Source organism: Ostrinia nubilalis, chromosome 29 (assembly GCF_963855985.1).
Source record: "Ostrinia nubilalis chromosome 29, ilOstNubi1.1, whole genome shotgun sequence".
In the NCBI taxonomy this organism is placed as follows: Eukaryota; Metazoa; Arthropoda; class Insecta; order Lepidoptera; family Crambidae; genus Ostrinia; species Ostrinia nubilalis.
The window spans coordinates 5,404,937-5,427,492 of NC_087116.1; the positions used below are offsets into that span (position 1 = coordinate 5,404,937).

Here is a 22,556-nt window from a genome sequence, read left to right on the forward strand (position 1 = left end):
GGAGGGAGAGAAAGAATATGGTATCAAACAAAATATTTTGACCACATTTTTTTTCTGTTTATTCAATCATTTATAGCTTCTATTATGAACTTACATTATGGGCCTTGTACGGCAAGGCAAATAATTTTTTTTATGTGGCAGACTACTGGAACTTAGGATTTAAATTCAAATTGTATGCCTCATTTATACAACACTGATCTTAGGGGTAAATCTAAATTTAAGAAAAGAAACTAATTTTCTTGATCTGACATTTTCCGCGATCAGTCAGTCAGACGGGTATCACCCATTTTGACATACTTTCATGTGACAGAGCATACAAATGTGAAGTCTCGCTGACATTTGACGTGACAAAAAACACTCCCCTGCCGCTCCCATACCTCAGGCACTGACTTAGTTAAGCGCTACAGCTATAGCTAGGCACTATACTAAACCGCATCTCTTTTCACATCCAGAGAATTCCGGTGTGATTCTGTCAAATACAGGCTTTTTGATCCATAGCAAAAAGGTTCCAGAATAATCCACAAATATCTGACTTCTGCACTCTCCTGCACTGCACCGCACAAGCCGCACAACATCAACATTGCCCATAATAAAAAAACTGCATATTCCTTATTACGAATCTAAATGTAAAAATTGGGAAACCAAATTCTTCTTCTTCAAATAGCAAATCACCAGAATATTCCAAAAGTATTTGACTGCAGTAACTTATTAAAATCTGTACTACTGCACTCTCCTGCTCTATGCACAGCATCAACATTGCCCATAATAGACGGCCGGCGAAAGCGGTGCCCAATTAAGCCCCGTCCAGGTGAAAGTGGACAGTCTGCAGGGCTCGGGAAACGTGATAGATAAACTGGATGGAATTTACCGGACGGCCTTCAACGTCTTAGACTAGAGCATTGGTTCTCAAAGTGTGGGGCGCGCCCCCCAGGGGAGGCGCAAAGACCTTTAAAGGGGGGCGCGGGCCATCTGTGTACTTGAGTATAAAAAACCTGCGACCGCATTATGAGAAATAATGAGAATGCATTCCAGACTGCTCAATACGACCAGTAAATAATCTTGACTGGAGGAGGGGGGGTGCGGAATTTTTTGTATGGTCGTAAGGGGGCGCGTCTCAAATAAGTTTGGGAACCAATGTCTTAGAGGCTGCGCTAGACACAAACGCGTAAACGTACACATTTATGTAGCCTAGACCGACTTTTAGTCGGCTGATAAGCCCGGTTCTAATTTGTATGAAGAATGGGCCGATACCAAATCGGTGTAATGTGCATACTTTCATATATCTCCATACTGATTAACAGCCGGACTCAACTAGGCTTAGATGCTGCGCTTAGGGTTACATGTTACATGTTTGGCTTTTTACGGTCTTGTCCGTTCAAATATTGGCTTGTCCGGCTTTTGTTAGGCTTTATATGGTCGACCTACACAATAGTATCACTCGTGAGCTGTGACACTAATTGCACCCCCTTTTTATTTTCACGCTGTCAGTACTTAAATATAATGTTATTACATAAATGTATTTCTACTTTTAAGTGCACGTTTTGGAGTCTGTTTTTTAATAAATTTAACCTAACAAATAATTAAGACGTTTAGTTTGACTTATTGATCTAATTTGGCCAATAACTTGTCTACGAACGACCTTTAAATCGTAAATAAAATTACATTATTTTTAATACTCTTTATTGTCAGTAACTATGTAATATAACTTAATTAAAAAACCTTTTATAATTGCACACTCCAGAACGTTTTTAACCGATCGTCGCACATTTTGTTAATTAATAACAGCATGTAAAATAATTATGAAAATAAGTTGAAATATCTTTGAAACTCGTCTCTATGAAATGTATTAAACAACCCGAGCATGAAGAGATATGAATTCGCTGTTTCATGAACAAAATCAATGAAAATAAAGGACTTGACACACTGGATGCGATCTGCATTGCGTTCAGGTTAAAGGAACGCAGCCCGCATCATATAAGAACAGTCAGCATCAAATATAGATGACCTAAACTGAACTGTCCCACCAAACTCATTGACTAGGGGACGCCACCATCGTTCAACTATATGTATAGTTTCCAACATGGCAAAAATTAGAACCAGCGATCCGGTATTGACGGTGGCGCCCCGCTGTCAATGTCACGGATAGGACAGTTCAGTATATTGGGTTTGGGTCTATAGTTCGTGATCGTGACACCCAAAGTAGCCAAATAGTACGCAAGTAACACGTCTTTGTTACAATTGAAAAGGTTGTGTTGTCAACTTTTTGGTCACTTTGGGTGCCATGAACTATTTGACGCTGACTAAACAACATTATCGGTCAGGGTGACAGTTAGCGGTCGTGACAAGGCAATCTGTCAGCAGTGCAGTTTGCGTTTTTTGCTCGTGCCCGAACGGTCAGATAGCATCAATAAAAAATGTATAGAGACCTACAATGTTGCGGACTGCGTTCACTTTGACCTGAACGCTGCCCGCAGACCGCATCCAGTGTGGCAAATCCTTAACTAAAAACTATTGTAAAACTCCACAGATTTTACAGCAAAAAAGTAACATCAACTCGAACATTTGAACGTGCAAAAAGTAACGACTTATTAGTATACGGCAAATAAAGCAGCGTTACATTAAAGCGTTAATTCAACTGACCTTGTATTACATCAGTAGGAAGTGTGCATAAGCTGTGAAGTAACAACACGCTGTTATTTTTACTCTGTGCCTGTGCTTTACGCGCCAAAACTGACAGCTGTCAGTTGACTTTCTCATCGAGTTCGAAAATCGAAAACTGCCAGTGCTTTTCGGTGAATTTGAAATTCAAATTTGGAATGTGAAGTGCCATATGAAAGTGTTGCGGCTTGGACGGGAGTCCTTCCTTTCAGACAGTGAAGTGTCACAAAGTTTACAGTTGTTGGTTAATTGAGCTAATTAACTCGTTTCGCGTCGAGATTAATCATTTTATGTTTTAAAATGAAAATATGGCGTTTATCGGACCGAGGAACAGTGCGCCAGTCATCAAGGACAGCCTGCACACGCCGGCGTACGAGGTTAGTGAACTGTTAGGCTTACCCTACACTAGCGTCTTTGGAACGTCGTCGTTTCGCTAGCATTTGCGGGGTTACTTCGAAAAAAGTAATCCGGAGTTTCGGATATTATCATTCCTCACACGCGAAGCGAGATCCCAGCATGAGTGTCGATGCAGATAGATCCGAAACTACGTAAACAGCGCTTCGGAGTAGCTCTGCTGCGCAGCGTCGACGCGGCAAACCAATTCTCCTTAAACTGTGGTCTAGTAGTAAACACCACATGCTTCAGACCCACAGGTCCCGGGTTCGATTCCCAGTGGGGATAGATTTTTCTGTTCCACTTAGTTGGTGGTACCCTTGTCTGAGTCCGTTTGGCTAGCTACCACCATATTACCTAAGTCTGTCGCCATAAACACAATGTTAATAGCATTGTTGTGTTCCGGCAGTTGGGGGTAAGATAGCCAGTTCCTCTGAGGATTCTGGGTGAAGCTCGCTTCCACCTTCGGTCTTACGACTTTCCATAAGGCGAGATAGGTGAGATGCAGACCAAGGGCTTCCTCGTTGTGGATAGCTTCCTTCATATATCTGGCGTTCGACAAGACGCGAAGACGATCTCGAAAGACGCTAATGTGCGGTGTCCCTTATTCGTGAAACAATTTCGCTAACGTTGGTCTAGTTTAGTTTATCGTTCGTTTCGCCTTCGCTTCATGTTAGGAAAAAGTTTTCTTTCTTTTTCAATGAATTTGTCTATGTTTGTTAATGGATTGGCTGGCTTGAGGTTGAGGATGAATGAGGTTTAATTTGTGTAATAAAGGGGTATTGTGTGAATCGATGTTCTTCTGATTAATTCCGTTAGGGATCCAATGACAGTTTAACTTTCCCCGGGACAAACTTGACCCTCACTGGTTGGGTTATTGGCGGTCAAGCTGTAGATCCTGGCTACACAGGAGTTGCAGCGGTGGAATAGAGGTGGGAATAGTCCCGTAATCGAGAAATGTAATACCACCATGATTGATATTTTGGAGTCGGTGCCGGTATATTTATTACTTGCCTTGAACTTGACTCCGAGAATACCAATTTGTCCTAATAAATAAATAAATAACGTAATTATTTTTATACTTTATAGTAGACATTTTAATAAACAATTAGAAAATGATACCGCGACGTATGAAATTCACAAGAACTCGCCCAGACAAGTTATTTATTACCAGTAAGAAATCGTAAGGCTGTTTTAGAAAGCGGTCGTTATCAGAACCTAGATATTATAGGTCTAGCGCTTAACTCAGTCAGTGCCCGAGGTATGGGAGCGGTAGGTGAGGGCGTTTTTGTAACGTCAGATATGCTTCAGATTTGTATGCTCTGTCACATCATAATGAGGGCTATCGTTTTTATACTTAACAGTTGGCACCCCTGGCGATTGACAGGACCTTACTCTACAGTGGCGCCATCTTGATGAGTGCAAATGCGATAGTCCTCCTACTTTCGCGCTCACCAGTTGGTGCCACTGTCTTCGCTACTAGCAAGTGACAGGACCTTACTCTACAGTGGCGCTAACTGGTGAGCGCTAAAACGGTAGCCCTCATTATCGTCTCACGTTGCTGAAACGTCAAGTGGCAAAAATCAAAAACTAACGTCCGTATTCACAAACGGTGCTTGCTTAAGTGAAACAGAAAATCGAACGCACAGCGTTGAATAGAGCTCTGTGATTGGTTCATGTGTCACCTTATGCGTCCACGCGCACTGTGAGACCTCATAGTAATGTTTGTGGGCGCAGACCACCGACTTTTAGTTAGCCGATAGTTGTGCCCGATTTTAAATTGTATGAAGAATCGGCCAAATCAAATCGGTGTAATGTGCCCACTTCCATACATGCCCATACTGATCAACTGCCCGACTAAACTATCGGCCGACGAAAAATCGATGGACTGCGCCTAGGCTAACAACACAGTATGTATTGATAGTAGCGCCCTCCTGTAAATATTATGTCATAATTATATGGTTGCCCAAAGTGCCAAATGACGTCCACTGCTGGACAAAGGCCTCGCCCAAGGTTTTTCACAATGAACGGTCTTGCGCCGCCCGCATCCAGGCTCTTCCCGCGACCTTTACCAGATCGTCGGACCACCTAGCATCGTGGCAAAAATCAGAACTAATAATCCAGTATAGATAGTAGCGCCCTCCTGACAATGACATGGCTGGGACGGTTCATTGTTGGCCATCTTTATGTCGATGTCATCCCTCCCGGCTTATTCCACTATTCCCCGTTGACAATCCCCGTCAACGGGGATTAGTGAACTTTTTGTTCACTATTCCCCGTTAACGCCAATTGGAGCTTAAAATGGGGAATAATGAACTCAAAAGTTAACTGATCCCCGTTGACGGGGATTGTCAACGGGTAATAGTGGAATAAGCCTCCCTCCCGTGCCGCTCCCATAGCTCAGGCACTGATTGAGTTTAGCGCTAGACCAATAGGTATAGAAAATAGTTTTGACGGCTCCTGTGTTTGATAAAGCGGTGTTTTCAAGAGAAACGTGAAAGCTATGTTGTATAATGTATAAATTAATTACATCATTGGTTATTGAACCCGCTAGGAAGTTGATCGGGTGTCATGCGACTGTAATTAATATTATACGGAATTAATATTGATTTAATCAATGATTGAGTTGGTTGATTGGAGAAATTTTCGCTTGGAGGTGATTTGCTTGTCATTATTATCATCATCAAGTCATATAGGCCTAGTTTCCATGCAAGCGGAGAGGAGAGACAGACTGACTGACTGATGTTATGACGTAGGCATCCGCTAAGAAAGGATTTTACGAAACTCCACCCCTAAGGGGGTAAAACGGGATCAACGCGTACGAAGTCGCGGGCGGCCGCTAGTTTTTTCATATGTTCAAAAATCGTTAGTTTGTTATTCCGTCCTCTATTATTATGACGTTATGTATATTCGTTGATTCAATGAGATCATACCAGACGAATGGCTAAGACAGTAAAACTGAGCAAATGACGATTTAAATTGACTATTGCGTAGGTGCACTGTGGTGCACAGTAAAACTGTGTACAGTAACTTCGTTCGCTCTGAGATGCAAATTCCGGTAAAAAATAACTTTTTGTGGCCATAAGACAAAAACAGACCATAGTAAGATTCATGCCCGTTTTCACCATCAATCCCTAATTTTTAAGTGACCCTTATGAAAATAAATTCTTGTTTTGTGTTACCATAGGGGTCACTGTTAGGTATTGATGGTGAAAACGGGCATTATTTCGGATTGATTGTGGCATGTCAAACCACCAACCCAGGCCTCTGATTAAGCTTAAAGACTGCGCAAATGTCACTTCTGTACGGCTAAAAGATGTAATAAAAATTTCTAATACTCGTAGATAGCCCGATTCGGCCGGACCGACACCATTGGGCTATTGTCGCTAAATAGTTATTGTGTCTTACGCCCGTATTCACAAACATTACTATGAGGTCTCACAGTGTGCGTGGACGCACGGGGTGACACATGAACGAATCACAGAGCTTTATTCAATGCTGTGCGTTCGATTTGCTGCTTCATTTAAGCAAGCATCGTTTGTGAATACGGGCGTTTTTTTCAGAACCTCCTGTTTCCTTTCTCCTTTCGCGTTTTCGAGTTTAAAGTTACTGCTTTTAACTGATCTGCACTGTGGTCTATGACCTTATGAATAAGATCATATCAGACCATATCCTCTCAGCTGATTCAAAATAACGACCTCGTAGGACATTTTACGGTTGGTTTTATATGATTTTGATTCGAAATAATAGCTGTTTGTTATTAAAGACCAGCCCTATAACAGCGGCGATTATTGTTACTATTACTTAAGTAGTTATGTACGTACAAGCTTTTTTCTCTGGTTGTGCTCGCGTGGATTCATAATATTGGAAAATTGGAATCGATATAACATTTATTACTTATATCATTTAATATTATTGAAGTTGTAAACGTGAATTTATTGGGTTTATTATCCTTTTAATGATAAAATGTTAGCGTCATTTATATCATACATAATATCGTTTCAAAAGCATTACATTTCCAAATTGGCTATTTATAATAATAATATGTAGTATAGCCAAATAGAATACTTAAATGTAATTAATGACTGGACACGAAGAACTTGGTAATTCGATTATAATAACATGTGTCTAATCAGTCGCTATGTGTTTGTTGTGAACAAAATACCATTTTGACCTACCTACCCACCTCGTCTGTAATAACAGTATGTGTGTATAAAGATGTTTATTTCTTAGAGATTACGTAATGCCAATATTAAAAACACATCGATCATACTGTCATATTGCACTATGGCATTATGCAATCCAAGGTTTGGTGCTCACATTTACCAATACCAACGTCGGAGGTCGCGGGTTCGATCCCCGAATACATAACATAATACATTCAATCATCATCATCATCATCATCATCTCAGCCATAGGACGTCCACTGCTGAACTTCTCCCCATATACATTACAGAATACATAACATTAACAGAGGCAAATGGAGGATTTAGCCTACATTCCCCTTGCTCTGGCCAGACGAACATATTTTGTCAGCCTTTTCTTTATTAGATACCAACCGATTTGAGAACCTCCTCCTTTTGTTGAAGTCGGTTAAAATATGTATTAAGTGCCGCTAAAGGCGCTAATTTAGATAGATAATCTATAAAAGCGAAAGGTCACTGATTGACTGACTCACTCATCACGAAATATCAGAAACTACAGGTGCTAGGAGTCTCAAAATGCATGGGGGTTCCTTTTAGAACGTAGGTGCTCACTAAGACGAGATTTGCTACCCCCTAAGGGGGTAAAACGGGATCCACGCGTACGAAGTCGCGGGCGGCCGCTAGTAATAAATAAAATAATGAAATGTTACCTCCAATAGAAAAGCACGTGGGCTAAATTCTATTACGATCCCACTATAAATTAACCCTTAACCACGGACGTGTCATTTTGTTACACTAACACTGACGTACGTACGGCATACGTACGTAACTTTGAAGACCTCCTGATGTATCAATAGAGTGTAACTTTGGTGATATTTGAATTTAAATTATTAACACATGTTTATATTAAACAGAGATAGTAAAAAAAATCATAGTAACATTAATAGAATAGTATGATATTGGTGAAATCCTCCAGACGTAATAAAAGTTACACAGGCATTTTTTAAAAATCAACACAAAAATATTCGATAACACTAGGAACTTCTATTTTGGCCATATTAAAGATAAATAACAGTTTTAATCAGAAAAAAATCACAATAGCAATAATTCACAAAATAAGTCATTTTTTAATACAGTTCATTTAGGAAGGCTATTTTCTATAGTCTTTCTTTGTTTGATGACCTGGTCAAAAGTTTGCCGTGCTTCAAACTAGCTAGGAAATATGAAAATATGGTACACAATCTTCAGAAGAAGTCAAATCCAAAGCCACGAACTAAAGCTCCTTCACCATCATGATGATTATCCTCGAAAACAGCAACTAGTATAAAAATTTTCATCCACTGGATTTTTTGCTAATTTCTTCGTCATTTGTAATATTTTTTGGCGTAAATAAGGTTTTTTATATACAGACGGCCAAGTAAATAAATTAGACTGCTAACAATTAATTTTATCTATGGACCAACATACAAAAGCGATGTTGAAAAAGTTACACTAACACTGACGTTACGTACCACATACGTCAGGTGGTCTAGCTCTCCTACTTAAGGACGTGCTACCTATCAATTTTCTCCCGTCGCACACGCATCTCTGGCCACTAGGAAACTACCAAAAAGGACACGGAAAAATTCCCGCACAAAATGAAGTTTTGAATGAAAAACCGTTTGACCGACGTACCACGTACGTACGTCAGTGGTTAAGGGTTAAATTAGACTAACCATGAAGAATCTAACCGCCCAGGCGAAATTCAATTAACAAAACATTTTATGTGTGGACGTCAAAACAACGCTTGATAATGATTTATCCGATTATAAGGCTCGCCGTACACGGACAGCTTGAAGCAGCTTGTATCGACAGCATCAAGCTACAGACACCAGATCGTTTCATCTACGAAGACGCGCCCCACCATTCTTCCGCTAATGTTTGAGTGTTATCAGTACACGCTAAATTATCTAAGAGTGTACACGCACACTACATTAATGACGCTCGGATTGCTCGGATCAAACTCCCCGCACCCCGCGCAGACCGAAAATGAGTGGGGCGCGTCTTCGTGGATGAACGATCTATATCTAATTATCGACAGCTTCAAGATGTGACTTCACCGAACCGCTCGAGCAGTTACGTAGTAAGCTGCGACTGCATATCAAACTATAGTATTCTTAATTCTACGCATAGATCAGAGAAACTATAGGGAGATGTGAAAAGGGGGCGGGGCTAGTGTCGCAGCAATATGCCCAAAAACAGAACATGTCATCATTGCTGTCTCGAGCATAGCAGCGACGTCATATTTTATGTGTACAGACTAACAGAAGAATACATTCAATCGCACGTCACTGCGTATGTAGTGGTGCTGTATGTGACTGCAAGAGCGGTCCGTGCATGGCAGGCCTAACAGTCTAATACATTGTTAATTGCGACGTTGATTTATTAATAGGTCCGACAACTGTCATTACAGGTGAATTAAGCGATGCTTTGTGTTGGTGTTGAAAGGCTTATAAATGAGCACATTCTTTGAGAAACAAATCCTTCTGGTGTTGTAGGTCTAGTAAAATTCATACAAGATTTATATGTGGTTCCGACCGATTAGAATTAAATCACTTCCTCTTTTCTCGTGGAGGGTCTAATATGCGAACCACTTTAGCCAGGATGGGGAGTGGTAGGCCAAATCCCCCATTTTTCTCTGGTAAATTAGAGAGGGTCGTGCTCCTGCAGTGGAGACTAATGCCCGTTTCCACCATCAATCCCTAATTTTTATTAAGTGACCCCTATGAAAACAAAATTCCCGTTATGTGTTACTTGATATCAGGGATTGATGGTGAAATTCGGCATAAATGACATGAATATGATGGCTGCTGTACGTTATCAGGAATCCCTACTATCCCTACTTCCCTACTAATATTATAAATGCGAAAGTAACTCTGTCTGTCTGTCTGTCTGTTACGCTTTCACGCCTAAACCACTGAACTAATTTTGATGAAATTTGGCATAGAGATAGTTTGAATTCCGGGAACGGACATAGGATAGTTTTTATCCCGGTTTTTGAAACAGGGACGCGCGCGATAAAGTTTTTCTGTGACAGACAAAATTCCACGCGGGCGAAGCCGCGGGCGGTAAGCTAGTGAAGAATATGAATAAGATTCCATGGATCTCTCCCCCCTAGTACACCATCATTATCATCATCATTTCAGCCACAGGACGTCCACTGCTGAACATAGGCCTCCCCAAGTACACGCGGTAGGTACTCCTTAGTATACGCGGGTAAAAAACTTAAAAAATTTAGCTACGTCCATGATATTATTATACTATTACGCATTTAACCTCAAACTATTGACTCTCTGTAGGACGTATTTATAGACTTGAGTCTATGGTGGCCATAACGAACTAGACAGATATGGCGAAGGCATGCGCGTGGGCACGGCTTTGCATATCAAATGAAATAATAATGGCACTTGCCACTTGCTGGACTGTTGCTGTTTATAGGAAAATTTATGTTGAATACGTCATTGCAGTCTTATTTTTTTCATGACCGTGGTTTATGTGTTTTGATTAATGTCAACTGACCGACCCTTGTTGAAGCGTCGCTCCAGGAATTTGACTGCTGCCGAAAAGTAGCTTCTCTAACGGTTTTCTACAGGCTACAGGAATTACACGAACTAATTCCACCAGCCCCCTTCCATCACCGGGGAACCAGACACAGATTAGCGTACCATCCCTACATTGTCGACATTCCACCAGCTCGCATTAAGCGTTTTGATAACTCTTTTATAATGCGAACAGCTAGGGACTGGAATTCGCTGCCTGCTGCTGTCTTTCCTGAACACTATAACACGGACCTTTTCAAGGCGAGAGTGAATAGACACTTACAGGGCTGATATGTACCATCCTAGACTGCATCTCATTTAATACCAGGTGCGATTGCGGTCAAATACCTGCCTTGTTATGCATAAAAAACCCTAAATCCAGGTCATAAGCTTCAAATTGCACTGGCAACTCCAGGGTCTATAAAGTAAGGCAAAAGTACGGCAGAAACTCATGAATGGAATGCCTAACAATCAGCTGATGCGCCCACGCAGAAATGGCGAAACTATGTTGAACATTTCGAAATGGACACCTCTTACAAACTGAGGACTGTGTTGCAAGTGTGGAGAATGTTTTGAATTGTAACAATTAACTGTACTGGGTAGTTAAATTCTGTGGTATAAGGTGGTGTTTGAATTTTATTCTGATTTCTTTTGACTTGAGGCGAGAATAGCCCAAGATTTAGACATCTGACGGCCGATTCTACAGGCTGCTAGTGTAATACCCATCAAAAATGCTTAAAATTGCATACCAGATCAGATCGTTAGTTCACCTAGTGGGAGGCCTGCCCACACTGCGTCTACGATCTGGCGAACACGCAGGGAGTACCTGGATACGGTCAGCGCAGGACCGGTCTTTGTGGAAATCCTTGGGAGCCTTTTTCCAGCAGTAGACGAACAGTCATTTGGCTGACACGACGAATGAAAAAATAAACCAAAAGAATTGAGAACCTACTCCTTTTGTTGAAGTTGGTTAAAAAAAGACAGTGGCGGTCGTCTGACAACATTTGACAGTTCCATATTACTTTTAATTGCTTCCCACTTCAATTAGTCGGACATACACAGCCAGATGAATACCGAGAATCGAGATATCGCATAAACTATTCACGATCGTAATCGTCCGAATCGATTTCCAGCGCTCCAATTGTGCTCCGATCGAGTGAAAGCGAGAGTCTATCTCTCGATTATTAATTTTTATAGTATTCGAAAGTCCGGTATGAAGTAATTATTTAGATTAAACTGAATAGACGGCGTCTTAACGGTGGTTAAGGTCGGAACGACAGTAGGAGCTATTATAATTATGGTATAAGAAAAATACCTGTCATGCGCCTTGCACTGGAGTGGAGGGAAGTCGAACCTTAACTTCGAACTCCTCCCATGTTCTTCTAATTTCGTTGCGGGTTCAATGACAGTTTAACTTTCTCCCGGGACAAACTTGACCTTCACTGGTTGGGTTATTGGCGGTCAAGCTGTAGATCCTGGCTACACAGAAGTTGCACGGTGCGAACGAGAGGTGGGAATGGACCCATATAAGAAAAATAGTAAATAAATGATGAAGAGTTCACGATGTCAATGTGACATTGAAGATAAATCTACTTAGTTGTATAATTAATCATAGATCGCGACTGTAGCGTCGCTGTTAATAGACTTTATGCGACTAGAAGAATTATTTAACTGGACTGTACTGCGTTTTTGTCGCTACAAAAAGTGTGCAGTGTTTATAGCGCTTAAATCTTCGTCATTCATCAGATAAAATTCTGGATCTATCTACATAATATTTCTAAAATACTGACTTATATTCCTGAACTTCTTAATACATAGCGTCGTATATTTTTATCCTCGCTTCAGCTGGACCACGAAACTTTATCAGCAAATGAATTTTTAAACTGTTTAATATAAATTGGGTTTTATTTGCCAGTTATGCAAGCTGCATAATTTGGTTCATTCCACCTGCATAATACGGTGAATTGCATTTTTATTAGCGCGTTATTAAGTGATAATATCGTCCACAAGTTCTATAACAGACTCCCAACATTATTTGTTTACTAGTTTCTCTTCTCTCCTCATCTGCCTCTCAATATACAGGGTGGCCAGGGAGTTGACATTCAAAGCTAAAATTTAGATTCCTTACATAAAGGTGTATCTAAATCACCCCATGTATGTTCTATGATTTTGCTTAGTTTAGGTTAGGAAAGTGAGAAAAAAAATTAAAAACGAACCCTATGTGACAGTTAAGGATAAATCACAAAATTAACTCTATCTCCTAAACTAAGCAAAATCGTAGAACATACACGGGGGTGATTTAGATACACCTTGATGTAAGGAATCTAAATTTTAGCTTTGAACGTCAACTCCCTGGCCACCCTGTATTTTGAGATGCAAATGATAGTGAAAATTGCACGCCCTTTGTACCACCTGCTCTTAAAATATGATGACAACCCTATTTCTGTGTAAAGGCCAAAAACACGTATTTTAGTATTTTAAACACCAATATTATATCAGTGCCTTAAGAACTAAGGACTGGTCAGTGTCGCTGAACAACAGACCCGAAACTACGTAAACTTCCTTGTAGTCTCAAAAACGTAAATCAATATCATAAGTCAATTGAAATAATGAATCCATTTTCAGTTTATGTTCAAACTTGTGTTCTCACAAATTCACAATACAGAGCGGAGTACTGAGCAGGCTTGTATAAAATTTAGGGCCTCGTTCACCATCTCTAGTGGAGTGTCAAGTAGGCTACTCATTGCTTAAAGTCACGGGTAGCAAGGAAACCATGACACTGACAAGCCTTTGACGCTAAAATTATTTCTTTTACATGCCAAATTGTGTTAATCAGGAAGTAACTACTCAGAACTTTACTCAGAGATCGTGAAAGAGGCACTAAGGCTGGGTTGCACCATCTTACTTTAACAAACGTCAAAAATCTGTCAAACTCCATAGTCCATACAAACCGGTTATCGTTATAGTTACGGTCAAAGTTAGATGGTGGAAGTCAGCCTAAAGGTAATAAAGATAACTGTAAGTTTAACTATCCAACTGTTTACCTTCCTATAACCGTAAAACCTGACCTTTAAACGCCATCAAACTTTTAGAAAAACCTTTTTTACGCAACTCTTGCGCACCTCCATAATCTGTAGGCAAACAGCGTGTGCACACTAGATATAGCAGACAAGGTTGGACTAGTTCCTATACAAATATACTAAAACCTTGACTTGATAAAGACTTCTCCAAATATGGGGTTTATTTGTTTAGTTCTAGAAGAAAACAAAATAAAATGAGTGAGCATTTACTTGACATTTTTGAACCACGTCACTGACAATCAAAAAATGAAATTCATATCTTTAGTTTCATATAGGCAATGGATCTAAGCAAAAAGCATTTCATTATTTACGGGACTATTCCCACCTCTCGTTCCCACCGCTGCAACTCCTATGAAGCCAAGATCTACAGCTTGACCGCTAATAAAAACCCAAACATTTAGTCAGGACATTTAGTCTCCACTGCAGGAGCACGACCCTCTCTTATTTTCTAGAAGTAAAGAAAGAACAGCGTATTATTGTTAAAAATCAACAATTTAGAACCTACTGTCTACCTCAATATGAATCGAATGCCTATTAAAAATTTAGCGTTCAAACTAATTTATAATGAAAATACTGAAAGTTATTACCAGCTATTTGCTGGCCATTGTCCGCTGCCGAAAACTGTCACTTGGAATGACAGATGTCACATGTGGATCTATCAAAGATGGCCGCGCGTACGCTGGTTTCACGTCTAATATTGTTGATGCGAGATGTCATTGCAAACGATTGTGAAATAAAAGAGCAGTGATGATGGTGATTAATGATGAATATAAACATTTTTGTACAAAGAACAGACTATATTTTTGAAGTTAAAGGAGGAAGGATCTACTACAAGTAGATAAGACAGCACACTTAATGCGAAATGTAATTATCTTGTCTGTTACACTGGATTTTGATTAATTTTAGTATTGAGTCTAGTGATAAATGACACCTATCAGACCGTATAATTTTTGTCTAAAACAAGCGATTTAAAGTTTCTATGACTAATTTCATAATTTGATCAGAGGTGGAATTGTGTGAAGCAATCGTAATCATTTTACAGTTCATATCGTACCTACGCGATAAAATCCGTTAAACAAAGCGTTTGATGAATCGTACGTTATCCAATCTGAAAACGTAAAAAATTCCGCGGGTCAAAGCCAGTTTACATGTAACCTCACGGAAGGCTAAAAAAAGTAAAAACGGCTATCCACACCGCAAGGTCACCACAACCAGTCCGGTAACTGTACGCATCCTTGCGCGGACGCAAGGACGGCAGCCATCTTGGAACGACCTTGCGGGGGAAACTGGTTCCTATGACGTGTGAGTTGAAGGCTGAAGTTCGTAATGTGGAACGTTTATTTTAGGGTTCGCTTGTATTCTTGTATATCACTGGGATTCTCTTCCTGCTGATGTCTTTCCCGAACATTATAATCCGGGCCTTTTCAAGGCGTGAGTGAATAGGCACTTACAAGGCAGATAATTATGTACTATCCTAGACTGCATCTCACTTAACACCAGATGCGATTGAGGTCAAATACCTACCTGCCTTGTTAAGCATAAAAAATACTGCAATTTGGTAGTTAATACTAAAAGGCAATTGACATAGTTTTGACGAGCCATCAAAACGCAGCAATATGGGATTTTGTGTATCAATTAGGAGTTACTTTTTCGTCAATCCAATCGACTTAGCCTGGTTTGCACCATCTTACTTTAACCGGTTATGGTTATAGTTACTGTTAAAGTAAGACGGTGCAATTCAGCCGTAGAGAGATGCAATAGAGATGCGTTGACGTTGCGACGCGATGCAACGCCGCGGCCCCCCCTAACCTGAGGGCTTAGTGTGAGTTTACATCAAACGTCGTCGCTAGTGAGCGCGTAAAAAATGACATTAAATGTATGACGGATTTTACAGCGCCCCTAGCGGATACTTTTAAGAACTAAAATTTTTTTTTTATCCACAACGAGGAAGCTCTTGGCCTATATCTCACCTGATGGTTAGTGACGATCAGGCCGAAGGTGGAAGCGAGCTTCACCCGGAATCCTCAACCACGGAGGAACTGGCTATCTTACCTCTAACTGCCGGAACACAACAATGCTGTTAACATTGTTGTTATGGCGACTGACTTAGGTAAGATGGTGGTAGCTAGGCGGACTTAGAACAAGCCCTACCACCAACCAAACCGAACAGAAAAATCTGCCCCCACTGGGAATCGAACCCGGGACATCTGCGTCTGTAGCAGGTGGTCTTACCACTAGACCACCGAGGCGGTTAAAAAAATCTTCATAGATTTTTTAAACGCGCTCACTAGTGACGACGTTTGATGTAAAAAACTCAGTATTCATTGCCACTGGTTCGCAGGGCGTCTTGCTTGCTCAATGGCCGCCTAAAAATTAAACCTAAGCGAGTCCAGTTCTCTGACTACCTTCACTAAATGTGCTGTTTCCTTGTCCACAGATCAAGTTGGAGAGCGTGTTGGGGCTGACAGTCGGCAGCAATGCGGCGCTCGACTGCGACCCCAACACCGAGGTGGTGGCTTATCCTGCAGGGTGAGTGGTCTTTGTTAATCTTCTTCTTCTTATCGTGTCGATAACAAACCTACATAGTGTCAGCCCAGAACTCCGCTACAAAAGTGGCGTTGTCAGCAGCATTCATTTAGTCCCAGTGAAATATAGCCCTAAATGTAGTAGTGTGGATATACCTTTAATCGGAAATGACGTTGCGGGATGGGATGATACGACACGTTTTACGGTGAGCGGGTCGAATTCAACCAATTTAACGCTCGCGCCCAATGGCCCGTGAATTTGATAACCTGCAAATTGCGGTAACATATCCTATGTAGGTTGGATGGAAATATGGTTAAGGTTAAAGGTTGAGCTGATGTTTTGGCGAAAACTTTCGATGAAATAGAAGGGATGATCCTTTGATTTTATGCACAAATTATTTGGTAGCGACATAAAAACATATAACGCCCATTACAATGGGACCTCACTCTACAATCTGCATGTCATGACTACGGTGATGAAGGCCACGACTCTACCATAGATACCGTAGTATAATAATGACTGAGTATTGAGTGTGCATTACTTATGAGAAATGAGTCACGGTTTTTCTTTCGCAATTATTTTCTTTAAGTAAATAGGAAATGTCTGCTCAAGTGAAGTAATTTAAGTATTTCAAGTACATTCGTTCGTAGAGTTTATAATATAAGATAGGTCTAGGAACTTAATGAGTCCAGAATAATACCTAATACGAGAAATGAAAAATAAATTAATAATTCAGAAGTTAGAAAATATGTGTATTTTACTAGCGTGTATAACCAGATAATTCAATCTTTTAAACTGCGATCTCCAACCCGCCTGCCAAGCGTGGAGATTATGGCAAAACCTCAGATCATAGAAGGGAATAGATGTGAAACGGGGGCGTGGCGCGTGTCTCCGCGATATGCCCAGAAACGAACATCGGCCGCGACGCCAGGTTAGTCGCGATTCAGTCGTACTGAGGAAATGTTCTCCGATATTGTTGGATAATGCGTCGTAACGTGCAATAACATAAGTGAAACGAAGAACTACAGGAACAATGAAGTCATTTACCACATGTAAGTATTGCAAATCCATTGGTATTTTGCTTATAAATAAAAAAAACTAAACATTTTTACGAACGAATTCAGTGCCGTGACATTTACTGCGATATCGAAATTAGTGGTGATAAAAATTCAAACACGTTGTACATTGACGATTTAGTTAGCAACCACTTTATGTCATGCGTAACTACTGCGCAATGTATTTTATTTCTTCCGATATCCACTGACGCGTGAAAATACACAGTACGGCCGCATGTGCCGGTCGTAACATAGTGCAGGGCTCGTGTTCTAATACGGTTTCCTATTATCGATAAATAGAAGTAAATTATTATTTTCTATTTTCTAATTTTGAATGAAAAAATCATGAGTTGCTTGCGATTTTTAAGTTTTTACAAAAACAATAACAATAGTAGAAGGGATTAGTAACTGTCAACTATGTAATTACTATAAGAGCTAGTTGAAAGCCTAATATAGGCATTATTTTTGATAAACATAGGCGGTACGAATTTCGCCATAATTAAAAAGTTAATGCGCGATAGTAGTTAATAATAATTACAGTGATCCTGTTATTATTATTAAAGTAAATAATAATATATTACCAATATTGTAAATACTGGTAAAAATCGCAAGTACCTACGTAACCCATGACTTTTCATACAAACTTTGTCAGTCTATAACTTCTATACTCCATCGATAACGACATTGAGCTTTGGTTGGGGTAAATTAATGTAAGGTAACTTCATTTAGTCCCAATAATTGATTCTGAGTTTTTCTTCCATACAAAATGGAACTGACTCCTTTATGCAAAAATCGTTAAAGAACATAAACATAACGTATAATAATAAAAAGGTTTTCATACAAGCATTTTTTAAACCAATTTCGAGCCTTGCCCCCAGGATTTAAAGTATCGATATCTTATCGACTCCATTTTATCTTTCTTCTCTCTAATTGCTTTTTTCAAAGTGTGCGTCACGTCACGCGGCCATTGATTGGCCATAAGGCACGCCTTCTGGCCAATCACAGCACTTTTAAGCCGGTTGCACATGTTGTCGTAGACTCTCAGTCGCTTTGTTTTTACACAGTTGAATGTGTGTGTGGGAGCTGTGGTGGGGGAAATGTGGGGACACTGGTTCTCGTTGTAGTTACGCGCGACTTCATATCTATTCTCTTTCTATGATCTGAGGGCAAAACCCTCCACTATAGTGGAGGAGGCTCATAGTCCAGCAGTGGACTGTAAAGGGCTGTTGATGATGATAACCAGACGAAGTCGCGGTTATTAGCTAGTACATACACAGGGAAATAATTTACGAAATTGCCGGGCCTCGGATACTTTACCAAATTGCTTTACAGATGCGTATCTTGGGAGGCTCCTGTACCCTAAGCACGAACAACTCTCGTAATAAAAAAACTAGACGAAAAAATAAAGCTATCTTTCGACAAAAGCTAGTAGCTAACATTATTTTCATTGTCATTAGGCAAATTAATAACAATATTAGCATGATCTTAGCATCTCAAACAATCAATAGTCAGGATTATTAAGCGGGTTTCCCACCGCCAGCGGAGCGAGTCCATTAATGACTCCGTTTACCTCGCAATACAAAAATGCTTAAATCTGTTTCCACCAATAAAAAAGAGTCGAGTGAAAATGACAAATAGGGCAAAAGCAAAAAAAGTCAAAATGAGCTCGCTAATCAAATCAATACTCCCGAACTCTTTCTCGGTGCAATTGTTACTATTTTATGTATACGAAGACCTCCGCTAGTCATTCCTAGTTTATTCCTCTTTGGCGGTGGAAAACGGGCTTTACGATTGTTATACGATTACGAGATTCGTGCTTGGGGTACTGTATCTTCAGGTAAGCTGAAGTATTATTAAAGATTAATATTAAGTAAAAGTTCTTTAATATTCCTTGGGGAAGTTTTGGAAAGTTGTAAAAGTTAATTGCAGACTTTTTCTTTGGATGTGAAAAAGTTTTATTGGGCAACTTCAAAAAAGGTCGAGGTTCATTCAGGTTGTATTTTCTTGTTTGTTTAAGAACTCCGTTATTTACTTACTGATTTGGAAAATAATAATTGGTTAGAGCTGCTTGTGATCCAATTTAAATGTTATTTTATTTTAACAACCCTCTTTCTGTGGCAGTCGGGTAAAAATCAGTTCAGTAGATGGGATATTAAAATGATATTGGTTTAAATAGATAAACACGGGTCTCAACTCAACGCGACATTTTTTATACGAGATCCTACTAATATTATAAATGCGAAAGTTTTTATGTATGTCTGGATGTTTGTTACTCTTTCACGCAAAAACTGCTGAACGGATTTTGATGTGTATTTTGTTTATAACCCAGAATAACATATAGGCTATAATTTATGTCAATCTGTGACAAACTAAATTTCACGCGGGTGAAGCCGCGGGCAAAAGCTAGTACATAATAATATGTACTCGGCTTGACGTTTCAGCTGCTATGCTAGCGTTGAGACCCGTGTTTAGTTACCAAACTAATTTGAAACCATTCAAATCAAAATAATTGGAAAAAAGTTCATCCAAGAAAACTGAATTTGCGTGTTTTGATGCTTTTTGTGATTTTCCTCCAATTTCAGTCTGTATATTTCAGAAAAAATTAAAGTGATATAAGTGAATGCAATTAATTCTGAGTTCAATCAAACTTTTTCCATGTTTTTAGACCTAAAGATAAGGCCACAAGGTTCAAATTGACACGGTGATACCGCGACCGGTTAAACTTTGAACTTTGCGCCCAATTACAGTTAGGGGTGAAGGTCTTGCCTTCGCGATAAAGTTTATCGGAGAAACGATTCCTATTTTCGTAGTAGATCTTATCCCGCTATAATATATTTAAAGTGGAAAAGAAGCCGAGTTTTCGCCTATAAAACATTTTATTTTTCCTTCCTTCACAATACTCAACTTGGTCAAGATATTTTCATTTCCATCAGGTAAGATGCAAGCCTAGAGTTTCCCTTTTGTGGTTAAAAAGACTGGTTCGTCTTTTCAGCCAATGGCAGTTCAATAAAAAAAAAATGCAAGACCCCCAAGAAGTCACAAAGCACGATTTGTCCTTTTTTTATCCACGAGGAAGCTCTTGGCCTGTATCTCACCTGATGGAGTGATGATCAGGCCGAAGGTAGAAGCGAGCTTCACCGGAATCCTCAACCACGGAGGAACTGGCTATCTTACCTCTAACTGCCGGAACACAACAATACTGATAACATTGTTGTTATGGCGACAGACTTAGGTAAGATGGATGGTGAAGCTAGCCAAGCGGACTTAGAACAAGCCCTGCCACTAACCAAACCGAACATAAAAATCTGCCCCCACTGGGAATCGAACTTACCACTAGACTAAAGGAGCTAGCTAGGGAATAATTTGGAACTTTATAATTTATTCAAAAGGAAATTATTGTTGAAAGCTTTTTGAGAAACAGATACTTCACGGAAGAATTCTCCAGGGCCTTCGCAAATTAATCCTGTCATTAAAACAGAATTCGTTCGAGAAAATTTTCATGACAATGATTGTGTCAACGACCGCTCGGCATTGTGACATTGACATAATGACTTCCGGTTCGCGTAGCAAGTAGCGGTGGTCGAATTTTGCTCTTTCAAGTTCAAGAACTTTTAAGGCTTGTATTTTTTTATTCACGGTGGCCAAAGACTTCGAGCGCTTCACATTAGGGCGTTAGAAGCGCGACAGCAGCGCGGCAGCGGCGTTTTTATAATGTAAAGGCATGCATCCACTGTCACATAGAATGATGTTTTCGGCAGCTCGTCTGTCGCGCGTTTGTCGCGCTGCTAAATCGCCTAAATGTGAAAGCGCTCTTAGAGCGTGCCCTGACAAATATTTCGACAACCCAGGACAGACTCTCCTGGCGCTTCAGAACAAGGAGAGCCGACCCCAAATAATGGAAAAAAGGGCAAGGGAAAAGAAGAAGAACAAGGAAGCTCTGGGCCTGTATCACACCTGATGGAAAGTGATTATTATGCTGAAATTTCTGCTCGTTTGCCTCCTTTCACATAAAAAAAAAGTTGTGAACTAGCTTCACTCGAAATCCTCAACCACAGAAGAACTGGAACACCTTTAAAAGGCTTTTTCTGGGCTTGCTTCAAACCTGCTTAAAATATCTTGATGATCTTTTATCCGGCCTATTTTGGCTATGGCGACCATTTCCACTCATAACTGTCATGGCGGCGCTTGTGCGCCTGAAAATGGCTTACGTAGCCGATCTTCGCGGCAAACTCCCTCGCACATTGAGGGCATCTGAGCACGCCGCCAAGGGGTGTAGTGTGTTAAGAGCGCCTATCTCTGTCAGGAGACTTCTATAGAGGTGGCAGAAATGTTTAGCGAAGAACAGGGGAGGTACCCTTGAAGCCAGTCTTCGCTTGCTCAAACAGAGCGAGCCACAGTCTGGGGTGGAGCCGCGAAAGAATGTCTAGGCCATCTAGCTCGGACAATAACTCGCAGTCAAAGACTTTGGGAGGACACCGTCAGGTTTTAGTGAGTAGGCCCTGCCCATCTGGCAGGGAGAGCCTCACATAACCGACTGGTTCCCCCGGGCCAGTGGGTATGCAATTTCATGCATTTCCTGACGAAAAAAAAGGGTGCAGAGATGTGTTTTATCTGCTGTTAGCACATAAAATCTTTCCAAAATATCTTATTAAAGTAGCTAGTTAATTAAGGTGGACAGAAATGACATTTCTCTGGTTTTTCCCAACTCACTAGTTAACCATTTCCCTCGGTCGCACCATCACCTGCCAATGCGCAGATCGGAAGTGATGACGTCACAATGGCCGGTCGTCGACCCCTGCGGTCGGGCCATTCATTCGGACACCGTTCCGTCTCGCGTGGCATGAATGAAGATTTGACAGTGACGTCACATGCGACGTTGTCAAGACGATCGGTTCTTCTGATTAATTTCGTTGCGGGTCCAATGACAGTTTAACATTCCTCCGAGACAAAAGGCCTTCACTGGTTGGTTTTATTGGCGATCAAGCTGTAGATCCTGGCTACACAGGAGTAGTAGCCTCGCTTAAGACCATCGGTGAAAAGACAACTGCCAATTATTTAATTTTGTGCTTTTACATTGTTTTCAATTCAAAATGAAGGCAGAAACACAGCAGGTACTAGCTA

General features: G+C 40.5%; 1 protein-coding gene across 1 annotated transcript in view; it reads left to right on the top strand.

The window, feature by feature from the left end:
• Positions 1-22,556, top strand: part of LOC135085617 (uncharacterized) — a 101,430-nt gene that overhangs the window by 18,426 nt on the left and 60,448 nt on the right. Inside the window, exon 2 of the mRNA XM_063980393.1 lies at positions 16,292-16,383. Coding sequence (XP_063836463.1) covers positions 16,292-16,383 — 92 coding nt within the window. The remainder of the gene's footprint in view (positions 1-16,291; positions 16,384-22,556) is intronic.